This window comes from Euprymna scolopes, chromosome 25, assembly GCF_053919585.1.
Source record: "Euprymna scolopes isolate OS-2025 chromosome 25, ASM5391958v1, whole genome shotgun sequence".
NCBI lineage: Eukaryota > Metazoa > Mollusca > Cephalopoda > Sepiida > Sepiolidae > Euprymna > Euprymna scolopes.
The window spans coordinates 55,248,523-55,275,222 of NC_136506.1; the positions used below are offsets into that span (position 1 = coordinate 55,248,523).

General features: G+C 32.2%; 1 protein-coding gene across 1 annotated transcript in view; it reads right to left on the minus strand.

Moving 5' to 3' along the window:
- Positions 1-26,700, minus strand: part of LOC145247359 (rac GTPase-activating protein 1-like) — a gene marked incomplete at its 5' end in the record, with an annotated part of 132,700 nt that overhangs the window by 44,323 nt on the left and 61,677 nt on the right. The window contains 6 exon segments of the mRNA XM_080109040.1: positions 5,045-5,159; positions 5,682-5,745; positions 8,006-8,070; positions 24,961-25,014; positions 25,127-25,224; positions 26,219-26,264. Of these exon segments, the coding sequence (XP_079965166.1) occupies positions 5,045-5,159; positions 5,682-5,745; positions 8,006-8,070; positions 24,961-25,014; positions 25,127-25,224; positions 26,219-26,264 (442 nt within the window).

Here is a 26,700-nt window from a genome sequence, read left to right on the forward strand (position 1 = left end):
TGTAAAATGTTTGTTTATTTTGAAAATTAGGGTCAAGCATTACACAAGCACAAGAAAAATAACCACATGATATCTCATGTCTTTGAAATCTCAACAATGACTTAAAAATATACAAAATACTGTTAGAAACCCAACTATTGTCCTTGTGACATTTATTGGGTGAGTTTCTAATAGTATTTTGTATATTTTTCTTTATCTTTAACTCATTGTTGAGACAATTTTTTCAAATCTGTAAAGCAAACCAGTTATTTTTAACTGAGGATATCTAAATAATAACAAAAATAATAATAATCGTTTCTTTACCTTTTTATATTTTTTATATATCGGAAAACTTTACAATATGAAAAAATATATAAATAACATCTTTTTATTGTTTAAATATCTTATCTGTTTCATTTATAAAATAAAAATAAAATATGTAATTGTACTTTTTAACAATTTTATTTTTTTGTTTTTAATATTTATTTAGATAAATTTTCATAAACAGTATCTCAGTGCAGTAAAATAGCAGGAGAGAAATACACAAAAAAGTGTGTGGTGTGTGTGTAGGGGGGGAATTAAAACTCATTACAATGATATTCTATCGAATCAACTAATTTTTGGATATCACGGAAATAAATGCATAAAAAACATGTGTCAAAGATTAGGATTTTAAAATAATGTTGGCCTTTGACACTTGTCTGTTTTTGCTGTTTTTAAAATCACTTTTAATAACAAAATATTTGGTTTCCAAATGTAAAAGTTAGGCTGTTCGATAAAGAATTTCATTGTGATGCATTTTGTAAATTTTTTTTTATGACAATTAGAAAAAACGTTCATTGTAAATGAGCAATAATGATATCTGAAACATTAGATAGTTTACCAGTTCATGTTAAACAGAATATTCTATATACGTCTTATTGAAAATTTTATGTTGAAATTTTAAATATGTTTTTAAATAGTATGAAATGATTTCATTCATCGCATTGGAGAGTATATTCTTTTTACTATTCTTCCATTTTTAAAATAATTCTCTTCTTGCTCACCCCCTACTATTCTACTAAAAAAAGAAAAAACATAATTAGTTTTACATGTATTATTCTTATCTCAACATTGTGCGTCTTCTGTATTTCTTTTTCTTCCAGCATCATCCAACTTTGGCAAGTGAGAATTGAAGTACTCCCTTGCCAAAACATTTAAAAGTTTTTGATAAATATCTATAAAATTTATTTCATATCTGAAAACTTTTTTCTTTAGAGTGTAAAGATGTTTTCTAAATGAAAAAGTTTTTAGAAATAAGCTATAATTAGGTATCCCAAACTGGCCTAGTTTAGGTGCGAAAACTAGTAAATAAAGTAAAATTTCCCTTAACTTCAACTTGCGATATCTCGTTTGTTTTTGGGGTTATTTTGATACGGTTTTGATTTAAATAAAATTTAATCTTTTGTCTTTATAGATATATAATTCTTTTTCTTGTGTCTTTAATAGTTTTTTTTTCAGGATTTTTCAAGTTATGCCTCTAATTTTGGTAAATGTCGCTTTTTTTTTTACACAAAAAAAATGTTGATGTTTTTCAAATTTGTTGCGCTTCATATTGTGAGTCTCTAGGTATATAAAAATGGTATCATTTTAAAGATTAAAGATTTTTAATAACATGGTGAGGTTATTAAAAGGTTATAAGTGGCTTTTCTAAAAAAAAAATCCAACTTGAAAACTTCAGTGAAAGAAACATGAAAGAAATTTTATAGTAAGAATTCCGAAAAAGGCATCGTTTTGTAGAGGAATATCTCCTTTTTAATAATCTGTTGGTGTCATGTTTATGGCCCCATAAATCAAGGAGCGCACACTAATAAAAGTTAGAGTACCTACAGAGATTTTCAACTTAATGCCAGAGAGACCAATTATCAACTGTCAGCTAGCCAGCAGCCACACAGCAGCACAACATACTGACTGACTCACTGTGACTGACGGAAAAACATAAACAAACAACTCGTTTCACTATGGACTTACCAAAGTTCTTAGGTGAGTTTGTTTTTTCTTTATTATTTAAAAGTTATAGAAAGATATTTTTTTAATTAATATTTTTAGAACGTCATTAAAAAAAATGAAAATTTACAATTTAAAAAATAATGCCAGTTTATTTTCTATAGCTTTTTTCAAACTTTCATATGTTCTTTCATCGCTTTCTCCTTCGGTTACGGTTGGATAAACTTCAGCATTGTTAAATTATTTTAATTAAATTCCATAAACAAAACGTTCGGCTAGTGACTTATGACGATAAAGTATGTTTTTGTTATTGTTCAGAAACATAAGTTTTTTTAATTATAAAAAAAAAGAGAATTAAAAAAAAATTATTTAAAATAAATTACTTAAAATAAGCATTATTTATTTATTATTTTTTGTTTTGGATTCGTAAAACATGTCAACATTTACGCTTTGTAGAAAAAACTGACTAAATATAAAAACTCAGTTCCAAGGCTATATATTAGCAAATATATTAAATTATTTTGTCCTAAAATTTGAAAATAATTACATAAAAACTTTTTATGTCAGCATTAACAGAAATTGTGACAGAACGCATATTAATTTTTTTTTTTGTCGTCACCCGTACATACACTCATAAACAATAAAAGTGGTTACAGGACAGAATGGCTGGCATTCTGCAGCAAAGATATCGGACAAATAGGTTTAATTCTCTATTTGAAAATGCCCTGGCAATATATCACCATAAAGAGCACATAAAATTATTTTTATCTGTGTTTGCAACATCTTGCAATATGAAATTACAGAGTGTTTTGGCTGACATTTCTGATGAGAGACTACATTCCCTACTTGCTGCAGTTGGTTTGCTGAACATTAATTTGACCAAACCTTTCTGGAAACTTGTTAACAGCACTGTTCAGTATGTTGACTTCCATCACTATATCAAGAAAATGGCTCTAAGTTTAGAATGCTGGATCAACAATCCCCAGTTGTTATTAAAATCTGACTGTAAAGGTGTATTTAATGGGGAATTCTTTGAGGAAGGCAATGTGTCTCTCTGTATTAGTCTCACGGCCCCTGAACTTGTTTTAGAATGTTTGCACAAGATACTCAGTTCCTCATTGTCACTAAGCACCAGTTGCATGACTTTTTAGAAGGAGGTGCTTTTGGAAAAGATGTAGATCAGGAGACGAGAGATGCCTTGAAGAGCTGCCCTTTAACAAATCTGTCAGGTGAGCATGCCTTTGGAGATTTAGATTTTAGCATGCAAACAAAACGACATGCATCACTAAATAATCGATCATCTTCAAATATGCTTAAGCGCAATCGGACAACAGCTTGGTTGGAAGTAATACCATCAACAAAGAGGCAATCCATTCTGAGCATCTCCAGAAAACATGCAAAACATTTGCGACAAAAACATGCACAACAAGAAGCCCTTGTGAAACTTCGTGTCCAAGAAAAAATTGCACAAAATGAAAGATTAAAGAAGGAAAAAGAACGTCAAGCTGCTGCTGAGAAAGAGAGAATTATTAACTGTTATTAAGCATGGTGGTCCAGTGAAGTCTGATAAACAGATAAAAAAAATTTCAGAAAGTGGTTTGGAAGCACTCAAAGACCAATTGAGATACCTCAAGGTTGTTTTAGGTGTCAAAATCAACACCAGTGGAAATAAAGTTCAACTGGAAGCTGCTCTCTCTGACTACTTGAAAAGAAATCAAATTCATTCATCTCCACCTCCACCAAAACAACAAAAAATGTCTTCCCTAAGTGAATCTGCTGAACATTCAGATAACTCCTGCAGTTGTGATGAAGATCCACCTCAGGATATCTTCAGTTATGAACATCAAGGACAATGGGTAGCTGTCTACTATGATACCAACTTTTACATTGGCCAAGTCATTGATATTATATCTGCATCCAGCACTGTAGTAAAATTTTTAATGCAAACAAAAAGTAGAAAAGATTATTTTCGATGGCCTTTATCAGAGGACATTGCACAAGTAGAGTCAGCATTTGTCTATAGATGGGATTTTGAGGTAATGCCAGTTTCAAGTGATGGTAGGATTTGGAGGGTTCCTGAGATATCTACCATAGCAGAAGCCTATGAAAGAATTCTGAGAGAAGATCGATAAGAAAGGAATTGTAGAATTGTAAAATATCTTTCTTACTTGTTTTTTAAGTTGAAAGTTTTTCAATGTTTAAAAAAAATGATTTGTGCCTTTTTTTTGTATAAAAAATTTCTAAATATTATTGTCGTCAGTACTTTTTTGTCGAGTTTAAATTTCCCAAAGTAAAAGTATTTCTGTGGCAAAAAGTTTTGTTATTAGAAACAAGGCAACCATTTTTTTGAATTCCTCACCCCAAAATTAGTAAAGTTGCAAAGTTTCAAGCTTCTAACTTCAATGGTTACATTTTTACAGCAATTTCAGTAACGTATACTTTTGACTCATTTTTTTTTTTACCTTTTTTGCCCTTTTTACAAAATTGCCTGTTTGACTGCTTTTACATGGTCCACAATTGAGTGGTTTTATCAATTTATAATTAAAAGAAAGAATTATCTTGATCTCTAATGTGTTTTGAATCATACTAAGAAGATTCAATACATTAGCTATTAAAATGAAATTGATATGAACAGTTAAAGTTGCCTTTCTGTGTCGTATTTTCACTGTTTTCGCGTTGATAGAGGGATTTTGCCTAGTGTTTAAGTTGGTTTCATCTAATATTTATTGCCTAAATTTGTATTAATTTTCATCTACTACAAGATGACATTACATTTATAAGGATTTTTCACTTGTTAGTAGCTTACATTTTTAGTTATAGACTATGAAATTTGGCTTCTCGGCCACGATAGCAAATTTCAACTTTCCGACAAACTTTGAATGATCATAACTTGATGGCTAATTGACCTACCAAAATAAATTTGGTATTTTTGTAAATGGTTTACAAAAATCTACATGCCCACATTACTTTTTTTTAGATATGATAAAAATAAAATTTTGGTTTGGGATATAATTTTTTTTTTTAAATAAAACGATACAAATAAATTAAAGGAGAAAAATTTAAATGTTTGCAAATTTACCTGAGACAACTTTAACAAAGGCTGGCCACAATTTATAAGTGATGAGGGATTCTTTGAGACTGCGTAAAAAATCCTTTAGGCATGAACACACAACGTTGATGTCCTCAACAAGACTCTGAAAAACAAAAATTTCTATTGGTTAAACTATTACAAGGAACAGATAAAGAGTAAACTAGGTTTTTCATATAAATCGTATATGAATCTGATCAAGTCTTAAATATCAGGTCTAAGGTCTGGAAGAAATAAAAACCTGATACACAGCTAGACAAATGATAGACAGTAACTTGATATAGTTATTATATTGACTGTAAATGAAATCCTGGAAAGAATCTTGCAATTGTTGCTACGTGTTACCAAAATTGTTGGTTTTACTGGCTCAGATAAAGAAAATCTGCTAGGTAATGAATTAGTGAGATTAACTTGTGTCAATTGCTATCTCTTCTCTCTCTACTTTTTCACTCATTCCACTCATCCACTGAAAGCATTTTTTGACATGCCAGTCTTTGCCATTTTTTCTTTTAAGCATAACATAAACACACAACGCAAGGAAAAATATTTATTTATCCATAAAAGTCATCTAAAGAGATTTCATTTAAAAACGTAAAATAACGTTAAAAAAAACTTGATATAAACTCACCAAGTTTGGTGTTGATTTACCTTTCCAAAATTTCTCTTTTAGTTCTTTTACCTGGCGTTCAGCACTATGGAGAGATGACCAGTTGTTGGAAGGGAAAGAGGAAGCAGAAATTGAAGAGAAAAAATAATAACTTGATATTGGGTTAAAAATTACAAATCAATATAATTTTCAATTTTTTAAACAATATCTGAATCATATTTTACTCAAATTAACTGGTGAATAAGAGGATGGACGGAGGTTAAACACCATCCTTGTGTTTCCTTTTTTCAATCTGTCAATGGCCAGACACATATGTTTTTGTTACTGAAAGTTTTAACATTGAAGAATATTCCAATGATAGAATTATATACCAAAACTAAAATTCTGATTTGTGCCCCATGTTATTGAGAAAATAAAAATTTAAAAAACTGCACGTAACCGTGTCCCAAGTTAAATATTAAAACATGAATTATGATAGCATGCAAGTAGAAAACAAAAATGGAAAGTTAATACCACATAACATTTCAGGCTTAAATAAATAAAAAACAAAAATGGAAAGTTAATACCACATAACATTTCAGGCTTAAATAAATAAAAAACAAAAATGGAAAGTTAATACCACATAACATTTCAGGTTTAAATAAATAAAAAACAAAAATGGAAAGTTAATACCACATAACACTTCAGGCTTAAATAAATAAAAAACAAAAATGGAAAGTTAATACCACATAACATTTCAGGCTTAAATAAATAAAAAACAAAAAAAAAAAAAAACTTGACATGAAATTAATTATCAAAGATACAAGTCAATAACGGAAGAATCATATTTTAATTTTGCGTTTTGAACAATTTTTATCTAAATAATAAAAATTGTTTTAAAGTGAAAATCAATTAAAAATTTCTATGACAATGTTTTATATCAACAAGTTTACGGAATGTTCTAGCAATGTTTGCCACGTATTATAACAACTGACAATTCCATAATTTTTCACATACATAAATGTTGCACATTCATGAGAACAGATGACCGACAATCATTTTAACAGAATATGGTGACTTACTTAAACCCTAGTAGCACCCAAAGTAATAAATATACTATCATGTAGTTAAGTACATTCTATTTCCAACTAGCAGGTGCTGTATGGAAGTATGTAACAAAAACAAAATAGATTTGGTAGGGAAAAAAAAAAAAAAAAAAAACCACCCCAAAAATCTTTTTTTTAAATGAAGCTACAGTTGTTAGTGGAGGCCACTACTGGCCCTGGAAAATAATGGGCACTGATGGCCATAACCCAAATGAAATCATCCAACTTCCACTGTCTGGCGGTGGCAGATAGCAGAAGCCACTGGCTGTGATTGTCACCAATGTTGGTTACTGGCAATTAGTACTGTTTTGGGGCGATTCCTTGCAATCAATGTCGGCCTCTATTAGAAGGGAGTGATGATCACTGAGATTAGTGCCATATTGAAGTGTTTACTGGTGGAACTCAGCTGTCTTTACAACTGTCACTGTCAGTTTCCAGCATACAGTATCGATCACTGGCGGCCATGAGCTGTATCATCCTCCACTGGACTGCTCCGAAATGAAATTGAGATGAATAATTGAGTTTACTGGCGAGCACTGCAGGATTCACAATTTTTTGGGATGTTATGCCATTTTACCCATTTCTCCTCATGCAACACATGTCCTCAACCCTCATTGGTCAGGATTCATTTCTATACATAACAGTGTACACATTCCTGAAAACTCTTTCCTTGATCAACAGTGATAATGCTTTGTTAATAATGGAAAAATTGAATATTCCCAGAAAGGGTCAGCTTCAATATACAGAATTCATCCCTAAACTAATTACCTTTAACTTATGAATTTTCTAAACACAGTTGATAAGTGTAAGGGGTCATACTGTAGGCTGTATTTGGTTTAATTTAGTTTCATTCTAAGGGAAAAGAGAGTGGAGACTTTGTGAAAACTGAAATACTCTGATTTTTGTAAAATTTTAATCAATTAATAAATATTTCCCAAATTCCAATTTCTTTGAAGTATTTTTAAGAGATTTTAAAGGACATAATATGGACCCAACCTCCTGTTTTAAAAATCAAAAACTTTAGATTTGCATTGAATTTGATCTGTAGTGATTAGACACTAATCAAGTAAGCTTCCCTAAATTTCAATTTATTTTAAAAATTCTTTAGCTTTAAATTTTAGGCATTTTCTAAAGTGAAAATCATGGATAAAAATAGGAATATTCTAAGGTTTCATAGCAGAATTTTAATCTTTGTAATGGGATAGAAGTGATGTAAAACAGGTTTTGTTTGGGGAATGAATTAAAAATATTAAAACATACCCAGATATACGATAGATTCCAACTTCATTCAAACCCCGACGCTCCACTTCTGCAACCAAATGAACCTAGATAAAAAAAAAAAATTTTGGTTAAAAAATATTCATACGAGCAAAGATATATTTGGACTAGGCTATGGGCCTAAAAGTCAAAATTTGATTTTTGATTTTAGTTTGGGGGGGGAAGAAAAACCTGGTGTCAAATGAATGCTACGAGACTAATTATCATACAATTTTTCACAAGCAAAAATTGTTGCACATTCGTAAGAACAGATCATTTTAATAGAATATGATGACTTACTTAAACTCTAGTAGCACCCAAACCAATAAATATACTACCATGTAGTTAAATACATTTTATTTCCAACTATTAGGTTGATGCAAAAACAATATAGTTTTCTCAGATGTTACTTTTATTTATGATTTCTGAATTAATTCGTTAATATATATAGCTATGTTATATATCATTTTGAAGTGGATTTTTCGCTCTATCGAATCATGTTATTCATTACCGTTCTCAATCTTTGCATTCATTTTTTGCAAGCTTTTTGACAAATTCAAATTTGCACAATTTTCTTGTTCCAGTTCAAACTAGGCCAAAAAAATTGCCAAGACAGCTTGTGATATCAATGATGCAATTGTGCCCAGGAACCAATAAACGTGTGACACAATGGTGGTTCAAGAAATTTTGCAATGGTGATGAGAGTCTTGAAGATGAAGACGGTCACAGCCAGCCTACTGCGATTGATTACAAACATTTGAAAGCCTTAATTGAAGCCAATCCTCGCAAAACCACATGAGAAGTTGCTGTTGAACTCGAGGTAGATCACTCAAGAGTCGTTCACCATCTAAAGCAAATAGGGAAGTAAAAAATGTTGGATAAATGGGTGCCGCATGAATTGAATGATAATAAAAAAAAAATCATCATTTTGAGGGATCTTCTACGCGTTCCTTCTGCGTAAAAAAAAACGACCCATTTCTCAAGCTGATTGTGATGAGAAGTGTATCCTCTACAACTGGCGACGTTCAGCATAGTAGTTGGATGCCAGATTACAAAATCTTACCAAAAACGCTGTTTTATGATGTTAACATTTTTATCACTTTATTTGCTTAAAACTTTTAAAATATATAATGTACATGATCATTTATTAATTCATTTTAAAGTATATTTATTTCCAAACAAAACAGTGGCATTTTGAAGACAAAGTGCTTTGTTTTTTCAAATATGACTACTTTAGTAAAAGCCCCTTAAAATCTGTGATTATTCAAAGCGTTTTATCGTCCGTGTGTATTGCTAGTATAAATTTTTCATTTAATTTAAAAGCTTTGTGATATCTATTTTCACATGGGTTAGGTTTGTTTCGTTTGTATGATTATCTGGTGTATTTGTATTTGGTAGGTTTTTCTTTGTTATATCTGCATAGTAGTTGTTTTCTATTATTAGTTTCCTGACTTCTAAGGTGATGTTTTTAGGTTTTCTTTATTTTAAGGATTTCTTTTTTATTTTCCAAATTGGGCAATTTTTCGAGTTTGCCCAGTGGGTTTCATTGCAATTAGATTCATTTGTGCATTCTTTGTGCCCCCGCCCCCACATGTTGGGGGGGGGTGCGTTTGTCATAATGATATCCATATCTTTGGCAATGGTAGGGATATACCATTCTGTGTTTATTTTCGGATATCCTATTTTGATGTTTTGGGGGATTTGGAGGGTTTAAATATTAAAAAAAAAAAAGTGAAAAAAATTTTTGGAGGGAGGTAGGCTTGAACCCGAAGCCTTGAGGTTAATAGTCTGATGCCATAGTAAGACGCCACGAACTTTAAAAAGAGTCGAAAATAAGCATTTAAAAACGAAGGTGGTTTTCCAGGTAAAATCTCACGCCATAGCAGGGGCAGAGAAAACAAATTCACAGTGTTTCGAGGTGTGTGTGCTCTTAAATCAAAAAGAAACACAAGGGAGGGGGGGAGTTTTGGTAATTAGGTAGAATCGAACCCGAAGCCCTGAAGCGAAGTTGGAAAATAAAATGTGAAAAACATGACACGTTAACCGCTCAGCCAGCAAGAATGAGTTACTGAAAGAAGTCTGAATTTATTTAATGAAGAAGAGAATTGACAGGTGCCCGCACTAAATGACGTCAAGTGGAAGTCGTAGAGTTAACATTTTGTGCGAGCGTTACGACAACAACCTAAGCAATAGCTTTTCAGCAGTGAACATTTTCTGCGGGACAGTTTTTAATGAGGTCAATAATCCGGTTTGTATGTTTTTACCTAACTTTGGAGAAAAACAGCTCCCCCGTTTATTAGGGGAGTGGCTCGTGTTGAAATGAAAGCAATTTGTTCACTATTTTTCAGGAAAAAATACTGTACTTACATGTAACAATTTACGATTAAAAATAAAACATTTAAGTTTTCCTGCTAAATCGAGCCAAATAAAACAGAAAATCTTAAGTAATGAACCACGTAAACACTTGATTAAATAAAGTGATATGTCCCTTCCATACTTATTGAACACATTTTCGACTTGGTGGGGTGTAACTGCATAACTACCGGGAATCTTACAATACAGTAACCAGCATAGTTTCAACTACTCCAACATACAGATTAAACAATCGATAGAACAGAAATGAACGCACGAGTTCCATTATTTATTTTTCGATTTCAACCCTTACACAATCCTATTTTTTTTTTTTGTTCGTTTTTTTTTATTACATTATTCTAATTTACTATTATTACTGTGGATGATTTGTTTGGTGACAGACAAGTCATAAAAACTATTTTTATTCAAACACATTATTACACTCAAAATCCAGAAAAGTTTTAAATTTTTTTGCATCAATTTTTATTTGACTAAATTCACACCAGGTTTTATCATTTTTTTTGTCTGTAAAATGATTTATGCCGCTAAACTACAAATTTACCCTTTATTACATTGCCTATGGATGGACTTATTTGTTACATATCTGTTTTTAGTTTACTATATTTGTTTTTGTTTACTTCTCTTTTCAGTACTCATTATTAGCACTGCTCAGGCATTAACTTTCTTTTTTTAAGGTAATTTTTTACCATAGCTCCACCTACACAATTTCCTTTAAAATGATGAATAGGACAATCTCTTAACTTTGGCGGGAAAAGTAGTTTCCGAGATATGACACGCATTATTCACTGTAATTTAGCGTTGTACACACATGCGATAAACAAATCTACTTCTCTCTGCCCGACACTGCCATGCCCACCATTTTTTTTTTTTTTTGGTTTATAGTCTTTGCAGGTGAGTATGCTGACAATGAATATCAAGGTTAAATTTTGAGCAAATACTTTGACAATCTACCCCTTCATAAAATGGGGTGTCTATTCCGAAAGCTACTTTTACCATGGCGAGGTTTGAGGTGTATATATATATATATATATATATATATATATATATATATATATATATATATATAAATCATAGTGGTAGGGGCGGTGGGAATAACAGAGTATTTATCTACAGATTTACCAAAATTAGATAACTTACAAGCATTGAAATTACATAAATTGTCGATTGATTACACTGAGCAACAATTTTTTACTTTTTGAATGTTGTCTAGATTCCTACAAATGATTTAAGGTATTTTTGCACAGCTGAATCAGGAAATGACATCTGTTTCTCTCCGTCAAGTGAGGTTTTTATGATGTTTATTTGAAAAAAAATCCAATCCTGTGACAAAATCAATTACATTTTTGTGCCATTATTAGCTAAATTTTGTCAACATATCATCCTAAATGTTTTTAAGAAAAAAAAAATGTTTTGTCAACAACATTGTATATTGATTACCTCGGTTATAGTCAGTTAAATTAATCTCTAACTTCTGGTGTAGCACTACCAGAAGTGGTGACAAGGCCAATCACTTCCATCACTTTTATTGTTTTACAGTATTTCTATTGTAAAGCGATTTATTGAAATAAAATAGAAGAAAAGGACATTATTGTAAAGTATACAATAAAAATTAACAAAATTATACTGATAAAAATAACACAATTATTCATTATTTAAACTTTTAATAAAAAAATTTAATATGTTTATAATTTATAAAGAAATATGTTTATGAAAGTATAAAAATGTCATTTTTTTTTAATTATAAAAGATTTTTATTTGAATCTATATAATATACTAACCTGTATACCCAGCGTTGCCTGGGTGTTTGGAGGTGCGTCTTAAGCAAAAAAAAAAAAAAAAAAATAGTAGTAGGCAGGCTTTAACTTGTACAACAAAGGAGGAAAAGAATGCGAGAAAAAACAAAAAACATGAAATCTTTGCTGTTGCATCCATCGCCAAACCAGAAGTGACGAAGCTAGTCAATCGAAAAGAGGGGATAACTTTTGAAAATATTGGTGGAAAAAGCGACCCCTCCTTGTAGAAAAGTGCCCAGTTGAGGGTAAAGGAATTAATATTTTTAGCCAATTTTTCGATATCTGTCGTCCAAAGGATCAAGTTTCAAAAAGATACCGATCTCGTGAAAATCCATCGCCTCCATTGAAAGTCCTAGGCAAACATACATACATTTAAACAGACAGGTGAGATTTATATTATAGATGTTCATGAAAGTAAAAATTTCATTTTTTTTTTAATTTAAAAAAAGATTTTTACTTGAATCCATATATGTTTAAAAGTATAAAAATAAAATTGACAGCAAAATAACAAAATTTCAAACATCATAAAAAATCGTATCCAATACACGTAAAATGTATCCCACCGACACCACCCACAGGAATTCTTGCAGATGACTATTGAAAAAGACTAATTGTGTTATTTGCGTAATTTTGTTAATTTTTATTGTATACTTTTCAATGTTCTTTTCTTCTATTTTATTTCAATAAATCGCTTCACAATAGAAATACTGAAAAACAATAAAAGTGGAGAAACTGATTTGCCATGTCACTATTTCTAGTAGGGTTACACAAAAGTCAGGAAGTATGTTAACTGACTGTAATCATTACCTAATAGAAACACTGATTACAGTAAACTGAATGGTGGACATTGATAAATGTAAGTACACGTAAATTATATGTTGCTTCATCATTGTTTGAACTTCTGTTTCTTCAACCTCCTGGAATGCTCAGTGGCAGAGAGGTCTTTCTTCAGATTCCAACAGTAGTCAGCCATAATGACTGCATCCCAGCGACCTTGATACCTGGACTCCATCTCTTTCATGTCCTGATAAAACATCTCCCCCTGCTTAACTCATTGAACCCAGGTTCTCAGGAAATCAGTTCATATGTGGAAATAGGTAGTGCATCTTGATGCTCATGTGTAACTAGGGATGTACTATATATTATTATTATTATTATTATTATTATTATTATATATCATGTGTAACTAGGGATGTACTATATATTATTATTATTATTATATATCATGTGTAACTAGGGATGTACTATATATTATTATTATTATTATTATTATTATTATTATTATATATCATGTGTAACTAGGGATGTACTATATATTATTATTATTATATATCATGTGTAACTAGGGATGTACTATATATTATTATTATTATATATCATGTGTAACTAGGGATGTACTATATATTATTATTATTATATATCATGTGTAACTAGGGATGTACTATATATTATTATTATTATTATTATTATTATTATTATTATATATCATGTGTAACTAGGGATGTACTATATATTATTATTATTATATATCATGTGTAACTAGGGATGTACTATATATTATTATTATTATATATCATGTGTAACTAGGGATGTACTATATATTATTATCATATATCGTGTAACTAGGGATGTACTATATATTATTATTATATATCATGTGTAACTAGGGATGTACTATATATTATTCCTTAATTGGAATTCATTTTTGAGATGAGCATTATATATTAATTTATTTTTATTTCGGACTATTATTCTCATCTTTATTAGTTGTCGTTTTTTTTTTTTTCATCTTTATTGGTTGTTGTTTTTCACAACGTTTCGGCCAACTATTCCTCTGGTCTTTGTCAGGTGGTAACTGCAACGGATAGGAACTTCGAATCTCCTAACTGCATTCTCAGCAATCACTGCCATCCGTAGTTGTTGTCGTCTCACCACGTTTTGGCCAGGTAAACCTCTGGCACGCTTTGGGTAGGATAGAAACCGCTATCTTTAGACTATGTCCATCTGGAACCGTGGAGATTCAACATCTATCAACTGCGCCACGGGCAATGAAGGTTGGATTCTTTGATCTTATAAATCCATGTTTATTTATTATCTGTTCTTCCATAATCAGGTCCGTACCGATTGTTATATATATTTATGGATTTATAAGATCAAAGAATTCAACCTTCATCGCCCTACAGGGCCCGTAGCACAGTTGATAGAGACGTTGAATCTCTACGGTTCCAGATGAGCATTGTCTGAAGATAGCGGTTTCAATCCTACTCAAAGCCGGCCAGAAGCTTACTTAGCCAAAACGTGGTAAGACGACAACAACTACGGATGGTAGTGATTGCTGAGAATGCAGTTAGGAGATTCGAAGTTCCTATCCATCACAGTTACCACCTAACGAAGGCCAGAGGAATAGTTGGCTGAAACGTCGTAAAAAACACCAACCAATAAAGATGAGAAAAAAAAAAAAAAAAAAAAAACTAATAAAGATGAGAATAATAGTCCGAAATAAAAATAAATTAATGTAGGGATGTACTGATTATCAAATTACTTTGTTGTCATAAATGATACTAATATTAATTAAGACAGTGAAAATTTATCAAAGAGAAATGCACCGCTAAACTATATTATCAAATGACATGCTGTTAACATGTAGATTTTTGCAACTGAATTTGAGGCAAATAGTTGTAAACGTATGGAAATTTTCCCTCCTGTCTCGTCCTATCCAATTATCATTTTTTTTTCACTTTAAATCATTTATCAAAGAAAATTATTACTTCACCTTTCAGTTTTCATGTTAAGGATTTATAAAGTAAATTATGACAATGTGCGAACCGAAAATAAAGCATTCTTCATCAGTCATACTCTTGTTTCTCATTTTGCTACCATTGTATATATATTTTTATTTTTATGGTTTAGATATGTATATTTTATTGAGATGAATTACTAATTAGATATCAGACATAAGTAAAAAATTAACTAAATATTCAAAACAACAACCTTCAACCATTATGGCAACCAGTTTCTGCTGGAAGTATTTTGATGCCAATACCAAGAATAAGAATTCAGCTGCTTACAAGTTATGTACAACCATCACATACAAAAGGTGGCAAATCAGCAAAACCTTTTACAATGACTAATATGTTAAACCATCTTAGAAAGATTCCTTCAAAAGAAGCAAAAGTTGTAAATAAGATAGGGACGCACAATGAATATTCAGGATAAACATTACCGGAACAAGTGGCAACAACTACAAGACTCCAGTAAAACACCAAACGACTAAAGAATCATCATGATCATGTGCTGTCCTTCGTGTCCGAAGACGACTTCCTGTGAACTATCATTCTCCACTTGTCACGCTTCCAATAGGGATCAACCTGTCCTTTAGATTTCGTTTGACGGTGTCACAAAACCTGAGCTTAGGTCTGCCTATGTCTTGTACCCCATCTTCCAGTTGTGAAAACAGTATCTGTTTTGGTAGTCGGAAGTTCTCCATTCTGTTTATGTGCTCGGCCCATCTCATATTTTTCCGGATGAGCAGGTCATACATGCTTGGGAGGTTGGCTTGTGATAGGATCTCCCTGTTGCTGACAAAGTCATACCACTTGACATATTTGCCGACATTGTAAAGCTCCTGGTCTTGAATCTTAATTGGCTGGCTTATTGCAGGTGATCCAGGGGATTGTTGGTACATCGTTTCGGTTTTCTTGGTGTTAATCTTCAATCCAAAGGCCTTGGCTGATCCTGCGAAGCGAGTTATTATGTTCTGAGCATCCTCGTGACTATGCGCTACAAATGCAGTGTCATCAGCAAACATGGGCTCCCGTACGAGTATCTTTGTTGTTCTATTTGCAGATTTGTATGCATTGATATTGAAAAGGTCTGCTCCCGGCCGTCATCGTATAAAAACACCCTTATCACAATTTCTAAAGGCATGCCGAAGCACAACTGACAAGTAGAGTGAGAAGAGGGTTGGAGCGTGGACGCAGCCCTGCCTGACACCATTCTGCACGTCGAATGGATCAGAGAGCTCGCCCTTCAGCTTAACTGTGGCTTTCATGCCTGAATGAAGGGCTCTGACAGGGCTGGTGAAATGTGCAGGGAAGCCAAGCTTCAGCAACACTTCCCAAAGAGTGTTTTGATCCACCGTGTCGAAAGCCTTCGTAAAATCCATAAAGATCATGTACAGCCCCATATTTTTCTCCACACACTTCTCCTGGATCTATTTGAGTGAGAAGATCATATCCGCTGTGCCTCTGTTTGCACGGAATCCACATTGTGCCTCAGGTAGCAAGGTTTCAGCGTGTGCTGTAAGCCTGTTCAGGAGAACACGAGCGAACACTTTCCCAGGGACTGAGAGCAGTGATATACCCCTGTAGTTACCGCACAGCCTGCGATCTCCCTTTTTGAATATGGTCACATGTGCGTCTTTCCAATCTTGAGGGACAGTTGCAGTGATCCAGGCACTCTGTATGATTGTGCAGAGAGTGCTAAGTAGTTTTTGTCCTCTTCGCTTGATGATCTCAGGGTATATGCTGTCAGACCCAGCTGATTTGCCATCCTGTAACATCAGCACTGCTTTGCAGATTTCATCTGAGTCAGGGCATCTATTCATCCAGTGGTGTGTCGGGAACTGCTCCAGGTTGATTATTGCTCGTTCGTCAATGTCTGGCGTCTTGTTTAGCAATGAAATGCTCAGGCCATCGTTTTAGAGGCTCGCATTTGTCAGTGAGGAGAATGGAATTGTCACTTGCAAGTAGTTGATCGGGATAGCTCACATTTGGGCCCCAGATTGCTCTCATACTCCCATAGAAACCCTTCATGTCATTGGTGTCAGCCAGAATCTGTAGTTCAGCAGCCTTAGCCATCCACAAACTGTTCTTAAGTTCCCTACATCTGCTCTGGAGCTTGCTGTTTGCCTTAGCGTACTTTACTTTGATGGATCTAGTGTTCCTGAACAACATTGAACCTCTTGCAGCGTTTCTCTGGTTGATGAGTTGCTTAATTTCTTCGCAGTTCTCATCGAACAAGTCCTCATAGCATTTCCTGACCAGCCCGAGGCACTCTTTGGATGTTTCATAAACAGTTTCTTTGAAGGACAGCCAATCTGAGTTTACATCTCCGTTTGGTTCAGCAAGTCTCTCACTGTTTCAAGCCGTTGACATCCAGCTTCTTAGGGGTGGTGGTTCTTTATCTTTATTTTGCGTCTCAGTTTGAATCTCGCTTGTGTCCGGATCTTAATATCGTCAGTGCTGCAGTTTGCTCCCCTCATTGTGTCCAGGATATCTGGGAGGTCACGTTGACGAGTGATGATGAAGTTAATGAGGTGCCAATGTTTACTTCTAGGGTGCATCCAGGAGTTCCTGTGAACAGGCTTGTGTTTAAAGAAGGTGTTGGTGATGCAAAGCTGATGTTCAGTGCAAAGTGAAAGGAGGAACTCCCAATTTGAGTTGACTTTCCCGCATCCATACTTCCCTAGTGCTCTGGGCCAAGTGATATAATCCTGTCCTACCCTGGCGTTAAAATCTCTCATGAGTATGATCTTATCCGGCTTTGGTACGGATGCAAGTGTACTGCCTAACTGATGGTAGAATATATCAATAGTTTCCTGAGAGTTTGTCATAGTCGGAGCATATATAGCTGTCAGGGTACACCAACACTAAAGAATCAATAAATTGGCCAAAAAGAAAATTTGGGATATTAATGATCACATGTCACAAGATATTCATTATCTGATAAGAGAACTGATTGCTGTTGATATTAAAACATATTCTGTAACATCTGACATTAGATTTAATAGGCTTCTGGCAAAACTTTGCTCAAATTACAGCATTCCATCCAAAACATACTTCACTGCAAAATAATTTTCGATATATTTACAAAAGTAAAACAAAAAATCAACTGTTTCTTGATGAGATTAGTATTTCATGAACTACAGACATTTGGACAGCTACAATAGAATGCACCTTCTGAGTTTGACAGGTTATTGATTTTCAAATGATTTTGAACAGTGCAGAGCTGTGCTTAGAGTGGACTCATCTCCTAGTGCACACATAGGTGCAATAATAAGTGAAGAATTGCACAATGTTCTGGATGAGTATAAAATCTTTAATAAAAATTTCTTAGTCTTGCAGGATTCAGAAACAAATATGGTTACTAATGTTAGAGAATGTGATTTAGAACAACTATGATACATTGTAAGTCAGGCTGTGAAGACAACCATTGCAGCCAACAGAAATACAATCTCTCACTTTAATCACTTTTTATTAGCAATTAGCAAATTAACTGAAATACAGGATCAGCTTAATTTGGAAAAACAAACTCATTCAAGATGTGATCACATGGTGGAATTCAACATATATGCTGGAAATAATTTAAGAATAACGAAAAGCTCTTGTAATGTGTGCTGTTGATAAGAATCCTACCATAACAACTTACCAATGGGGACTTGTTTGAAAAAATATCTAGTTATAGAGTTCATTTGAAGAAATCACGAAAGAAGCAAGTCACAGAACATCAATCAATAATACATACAAATTTAGCTCTGAGGTTATTTTTGTTAAAATCAAATTCTAGTATTTCTGACTTTAGTGGAATCCTTTTTACTATTCTTGAACAATTCAGGAAACAAGATTTGCATCCTATCTAAATGAAAAAAACTTATGTTTGCCTACTTTCCTAGACTCATGATTCAAATATTAATTTTAAAAGACTGGCATAGAAAGCATATTTAGAATTGGATTCTACATCTACTTTTCACTGATGATCAGCAACAATACCCTGCTATTGATCAGCAACAATACCCTGCTGATGATCAGCAACAATACCCTGCTGATGATCAGCAACAATACCCTGCTGATGATGAAGAATGTGTAAATTACAACATGGCAACTGTGAAACTGACAAAAAAGTAAGGAGTAAAAATGTCACGATGCTTTCATCAATCCTAATATAAGACAGTAGGAAGTAAAAGAACAATTATTTTTAATTCAATTTCGGCCTTCATTTTTGAGGTGTGAAAAGTGAGCATTGCATCATTTATAACAGCAAAATTGCACTGATAGACAATTTTTAAAGTATCATCAAAGAAAACTGAATAAAATGACAGTAAATATGAACATTCAATATAACATAATGATTATTATGCTTATTTTTTAAAACAATTCCAGCTGCAATTTACTTTCATCGACTTATATTGAAGTCAATAAAAATGCTATTAGGTTCAATTTTGATGGCGGAAATAAAGTACCATATATAAAACATTTGATAATTTCAAAATCATATATCACAAAAACTTTTGAAAGATCTGGAATTTTGCATGCCTAATCAATGCATATCCAGCTCTTTACAACATATACTTTTTAAATAGTATCCTCAAGAAAATGTAATAATTTTATGTAGTATTTTTCACTTTGTTTACCATGGCAAGGTAATTAAGTAAACGTACATGTTCAGCATCAATCCAATTTTAATAAAAGTAAAAATTTTCATTGAGGTTCATTTGAGATGGTTTCCTCAACCCAGTCAAACATATACAGAGAAAAAAAAAACTTCAGTTGTCCTTCTTCAGCAATGCTTGTGGCACAAATCACTAGTTTTGTATTGTTTATTAAATTGTTAAGTGAAAGTACAAACTAGTTAGAAAAACACCTTTTCCACATGTTAAAAAATGGGTTTCCAAAAGTTCTCTACATAAATACTATTGATTTTATTGATTCAACATCTTTATTTTATTTTTGTATTGGTTTTGTTCAAGTTAATGCTGTGATTGTTTACAAATGATTTATTTCTGGTCTGTACAGACCATTCCGCTTTACGTTGAATGTCCAGAAAAAGTCCCTTCTGATTAATGCTTACCAGTTTTAAAATAAGCAAACGAACTTGGCTGTTTTTCAAAATAACAGTATATTTTTTATCTGGTAAACATTTATCAGAAAGAACTTTTTCATGGCATATTTGTAAAGCAGAATAATTCATACAAACCGGAATTTTTTTAAAAAGAAATCCGTTCATTTTTTCATACGAGAATTTGCGACACTATAAAATTCCTACCTTAACAACTTACTACTGGTGTCTTGCTCAAGAAATTGTCCAGTTACTGAATCCATTTGAAGAAATCACCAAAGAAAAAATTCATAAAACTTCAACCATATTGATGATAATACCTACAATTTTAGCTTTGAGGTTATTTCTTTCAAAAGCTGTCAAATCTAATTCTGATATTTCTGACTTTAGTGAAATCCTTACCACTGTTGAACAATTCAATGAATCAAGGAAACAATGATAAAAATTTGTGTTTATTTCCTAGATTCAAGATTCAAATTTAAATTTCAAGAGAACGACATGAAAAATTCTATATCTTCAACTTTCTACTGATGATAATGAAGCAGAATCGGCAGGTTACACTTCTTCAAGCTCTATTGAGGGTTAAGAAGATCAAAGTGAAAGTAAAACTGCATCTCTGATGAATTAGCTTTGAATAAGCCTACAGTAACAAATCAAAACTTAGAGCAAGTAGAAGCTGAGTTAAACCTGAAAACTGCAACTACAACAGAAATACAAGAATCATAATCAAAACTCAAAAGGAGTAAATCCCTTATGGTTAAGTGCACAAAAGAACTTGACCATTATGTAGCTTTACAACTACTCACAAGAAGTGATGATCCATTTCAGTGGTGGAAATAGATAGACACAGGAGACCTTACCACTACTGGGTAAACTGGCTTAAAAATATTTAAGCACACCACCTTCATCCTGGAGAGTGAGAGGCTCTTTTGCACAGGTGGTAATGTGTATGAACCTATGAGGAACAAGAACAGAGAAAGTCTAATATTTCTACATTACAACTAGTGTTGGGATGATTAATCGGAATCAGGAATTGGAAAAATCGGAGCTTTTTAGGGTACCGAAACTGAAAAAATTTTAGCTTATTTTCCAATGCCAAAACTGATTCCTTAAATTATCATTTTTTATTTGATTTAAGAAACATCTTCCACAGCTGAAAGTAATAATAAAATGAATATTTATTGATTTAAACTTCCAGTATGACTAAAATCTCTATATCACCCCATCACAAGTGTTTTTATGTTTGAGAAAATATAGGAACATTTAAGATGTGTTTTTACGGTAATCGGGATTAAATAACAATTTTAGAGTTAAATATTCAGAGATTTACAAAGAATCGGAATCAGTAATTGTATCGGAATCAGGAATTTAGTACGGCATCGGGAAAAATGTTGGAATCGTCCCATCACTAATTACAACTAAAAAGTATTCAACTTTAAATACTAAGGAGACTATGAGAGCAGAGGAGGCAGACAGCAAGAATAGAAGAGGAAGTAGTGCAGCAGCAGGTGCAGAACTTCAGCTTATAGTTATTCACTTAAAGGATTCCAATTTGTACTTTGTAGTTGGTTTGTAATTTATTTTTCTTATCTAATTGTTTAATTATATTCATTTAAGAATCAGAAATTGTATTTTGTAACTTTATTTAGATAAAAAGCCATAATAGTGACCAGACACTTAACAAATGTTGTTAAATTAGCAGTTACTATGTTAATGTGTCAAAGTTATCTGATGGGTCACTTGGCATGATGAAATGATTTAAATTTAATAGGAAAGAGAAAAGTAAATAATCGGCTGATTACCTGCCGATTAATCGGTACACCTCTAGTTGCAACCCAGGTTTCTGAAAGCAGTCATCATGTTGTTGACAAGTTCTACATAGTTTCTGGCTAAGAAATTCTTCATTACAAATGCCTTCAACGCTTTAAGTTCTACTTTGTTTATCAAATTTTCGAACTCTGGATAAGCTGCTGGATCTGAGGATCAAAGATGCCAGCATTTAACTTCTCCATGGCCAATCTTGGCATAAGTAAGTAAAGCAGTCACTATCCTTGTCCAGAGCGTTGGTGAACTGCTTGATTAAGCCAAGCTTGATGTACAGTGGTGGGAAGAATATTCTTTCTCTGTTCATCAGAGGGTCATTGATGCCGTTTCTTTCTTTGGAAGACATGAATTCCTCCCTTACAGACCAGTCCTTCTTTGTATACGTTGAGCACCAATTTTGGAAAATTTTTAAGGTTTTATAACTTCAAACGGATCCCTTTTTGAGAAAATCACTCAAAACTATCTGGCCTGAATACTTCTTGTCATTAAAATAATCATTTCCAATCAGAACAATTATTTTACATGGCATTTTACCCCATCAACTTCTAAAATGCCCCATACATGCATACATGAGAATAAAAATGTACAAAAAGACATGTGGCCATAGTTTAAAAAATTGAACAAATCCAAGGTGATTTTTGGATTCAACGCATCAGATCCATCCTAAATCAGTTGCAAAAATGCAGACAACAAATTTGTTTGATGCTTCTGAATTTTTGACATGAGAATTGGTTATTTGTATTCAGAAACTTACCACAGTTTATATATAATATATGAAGGGCTTGTCTGAAAAACTTCAATGAATATGTAATCCATATGACATCAGGACAATATTCAAGAGTGATTCAATTCTCCGGAAACAGCTTGTGAAAGTCAAGTCCCCTACAGAAAAAAATCATGACTAAAAACTGTGTATCCCATGTAAATGTGAAAAACTATACAAAGGTGAAAGTGTCGCCCACTGAAAGTATGGTTAGAAGAACAGCGAAAAGCTGTAGTAAGTGGAGAGACTGAAAAATCGGGTATAGCTGACCAGATCTGGAAGGAAAATGGAAACCATCTACTATTATGAGATGAAGTAAAAATTATAGACAGAAGAACAGTGGAGAGTGAGATGACTCAAAGAAGCAGCACATATGCTGGGGAATAACCAATTACTAAGTAAACCTAGTATAGAATTTAATATGATATGGGAACCAGTAATTATAAACAATAGATAATATATACAAGTAATAATTAAAAACATTAATAAGCAGTAATATATAGTAATAATTACTGATATTTACAACTAGAAATAAAAATAGGTTTAAGGCTCCTAAAATTTGTACTAGAATTGTCTGGCACAGTGGTTGAGTATTTGGGGAAAGAAAAAAAAAAAAAAAAAAAAACAATTGTAAAAAGTGATATTCTCCTGAAGGTTTAATCCTCAGTGTGGGTGACCGAAAAATACAATTGCGAATTACTTAGGACCACCATCCAGTCATAGCTAAGGGAACAAGAGCACGCTACCCTTGTGAAGTAAATAAAAGAATTCCACTCAAAATTCTGTCCAAATTCCAGAGTTTGACAAGATACACCTGATGAAGGTCGGAGGTTACATTGACCAAAACGTTGCGAAAACCACATTCAAGATAAGAACAGTAGTCCGACGAATCCTAATAAAACAAACAAATTTGTTGTTGACCAGTGTTATTTATATTTATTACAATTGTGATTATCTTAAAGCAGTCAACGGATTTTCATATACATTTTTGATATTGCGGGTTTAAAACAAAAACAAATAAACAAGTATTCTAGAATATGTCTCTTTGAACACTCAGTAATTTTGTATTTATTATAATAAATTAAGTCCTGATGTAGAAAAGTGCAGAAAATAAAATGAACAAAATAAAGTTAGATGTTATTATGTAAATATAAAATTGAAAAGCTTTCTTTTGTTTACAAATTTTCTTTCACCATCTTGATAACCAATGATCATTGCCATCAAGTAAAGTTGTATTTTGATTGGCTACTTTTTGCATGGCTCAAAAATTAGGATCTAATTTAAAAATTAAAATTCAACTTATTAATGCATGTAAAAAATTTCCCAATGTTTATGACTTTATACAGTTTATATCCAAAAATAATTGCTCTTCCTTCCTGTATCTTATTAAAATTGATATTTTTTACCGTAGGCTGACAGCCTATATCTGCCATTGACAAATTCAAATACACAGTCTATGTATTTAAAAAAATATCAGCCCACTTGTGGAAGGGGACTATAGATGATGTTCACCTATCTCATGGGTAAGAGTTGACAATAGTTTTTAGATACTTTTTTATCGTGAGTTTGAATACTCATTTCCACTAAAAACCGATTTCATCTAGAATTATCTGGATCATCTGCCTCCTTATAAGCATTTTTGCTTACAGTACATAAATCCTAAGAATTTTGTGCCATAGAATGTAATTATGGAAAAATCATTTGATAAGTTCTAAGTTTGTGGTTTATGTTTTAATATATGTACCTATGCTGTCAAGTTGGAGTTTGAATTAGCTACTAGACACAATCTTGGAATATCTTCACTCCCTTTCTCTCTGTACAAGAGTTTGTCAGGGCAACCTGACAAGAGGATACTTCATTCTACAAGTAAATCCTGACCAAATATTCAAAATAACATTCAAAGCCTATACACTGGCTCATTACCTCAAGTAACAGCACAACTGGATACTCCACCAGATCAGACAATTTTTTGTCCTGAAATCTGATAAGGGACCAAGAGACCACAAGAATGTTAGTTAACTGGTCTACTGGGGGAGAAGAAAGTTATTGTTCTCCATTAATGCATGAGAGATAAAATGAAACACTCAAATATCTATGTATCTCATATAGAGATCAAGTGTTAGCCCCAGGAAGGGGCCCTTGAATTTCTGAGAACTTACAAAAAAAAAAAAAAGAAAAAAAAAATCAAACAGACCAAATAAAAAGGTGTACATTACAAACTTGTTAACTGAAAATTTTGTAAACACTTGAAAAAAAAAAAAAACAGCAATATCACATGGCTATTTCAAAAAAGAAAGTCTACTATTGTTCAGTAAAGTCCTCACTGCTATGGCTTGAATGTGTATACATAACCTGTTAGATTTACTCACCACAATACCAGGAACAAAAGGTGGATATACGGGTGCATAGTCAGCCAGTACACCCTACAAAATAAGAAGAAACAAAATAGTTTGCATAACTAAAAGAATGCTTAAATAACTAATTATTACAAGTAATTTCAAGGAAGAAGTTTAGAATATGAAAATCAATACTTACAGAATAATCTTTGCCAACACCAGGCGTTCTTACAAGAAGAGGAATACATGGAAGAGAGAGTTGATTCTTACATTCAGAATGGCAAATCATTTTGCATTCTTGATGACAAATTGAAAAAGAAAAATGAAAAACATTTGGTGAGGAAAAATAATGGATTTGTTCATGAATTTATTTTTAATTTTGTATCTTCGCTGCATGTGTAAAATTGAAAGTAGGAGATCAATATTTCATTAATATTTACATTTATTACTGTATAGAGATTTAGCTGTCCATTGCCATTGAAAACTTTTGAATATTGAAGTTGAAAGAAATGTTAAAAGACAAATGTTTCTAATGCTTCATCTTGAACAGAAGTTAAAATTCTTATTTTCAAAAACAAAATAATTTGAATTATTATACGATATGAAGGAGTGGAAACATTGAAACTAATTAAAAACTTATGGAAACTGCAAAACATACAAAGAAATGTTGCATTTGTGATTTCAATAAATATTTTTAGGGATGGTTTAGTTGAGTGCTAGGATTTGAATTAGATTGAAAATTGAATGACAACGTGAAATTATTTTAATCCATATGTTTCACATTATTTAGTAACATTAATTTTGTCTAAAAATATAATCTTGCTCTTGATTTTTTTTAAAACAAATGAAAATTTGAAATAATATTAAAAAAAAATATGCTATTAATTTCAAATATGAATTTGAAATAATTTTTATAACTGTGTGGGTTTAAAAAATGAATGATTCAAGTAATACAGTCGCTGTGAAGTTGACATTATAATAACAAAGCCTTTAGCACATTAATTTTTTTTTTTTTTTCAAAGTTATTTTTGCAATTCATTGAAAAGTCAGAATACATAGTTTGTAAACACCTGATGTAGACAACAAAAAGTGCAATTTTATAGAAGCTTGCACATGACAACCAAAATATTCTTTAATTTCATCAGGATTAAAAAAAAAATTAAATATTAATACTGACAGATATATGTTTAAACATTCACAAAAAAATGCAAAGTTATATTTTTAAACCTTATAGTTATTTTTATTCTTCAAAACTAAAAAAAGTGTTGATTTTTAAATAAAATATTTTTACCTTTACAACGCATTGCCATTTTGCCAAATTTGATCTTGGCACCACACTGAAATAAAAATCAAGACAAATTAATAAAACAGCATATATAATAAAAATCATGCTATATAATCATCTCATATTTAGGATGGTCTATGATGTATCCCCCCAGGCATGACAAAGCTATCATTAAACAGATTTACAAACTAATAGGAAGACCTGGCATTGCCCAGTATTGAATGAGTGAGAAAACCATGTCTTTGCATACAGCCCATAACATATCCTTTTTTATTCTTAGTATTTACATTTTATAATATTCAATGATATTGACTGAAATTATTTTTGTTAAATAGCCACATAAAAAATGACATTTTCAAAACCATTAAATGACATTTTCAAACACCCTGCGTCTTTCTGTGCCAAACTCTGTCCCAACTTAACATGGCTGGATGGACATGGTAATAGTTTTACATAGTAATTTAGGGCAAGTTTTTCACTCCCAAAGT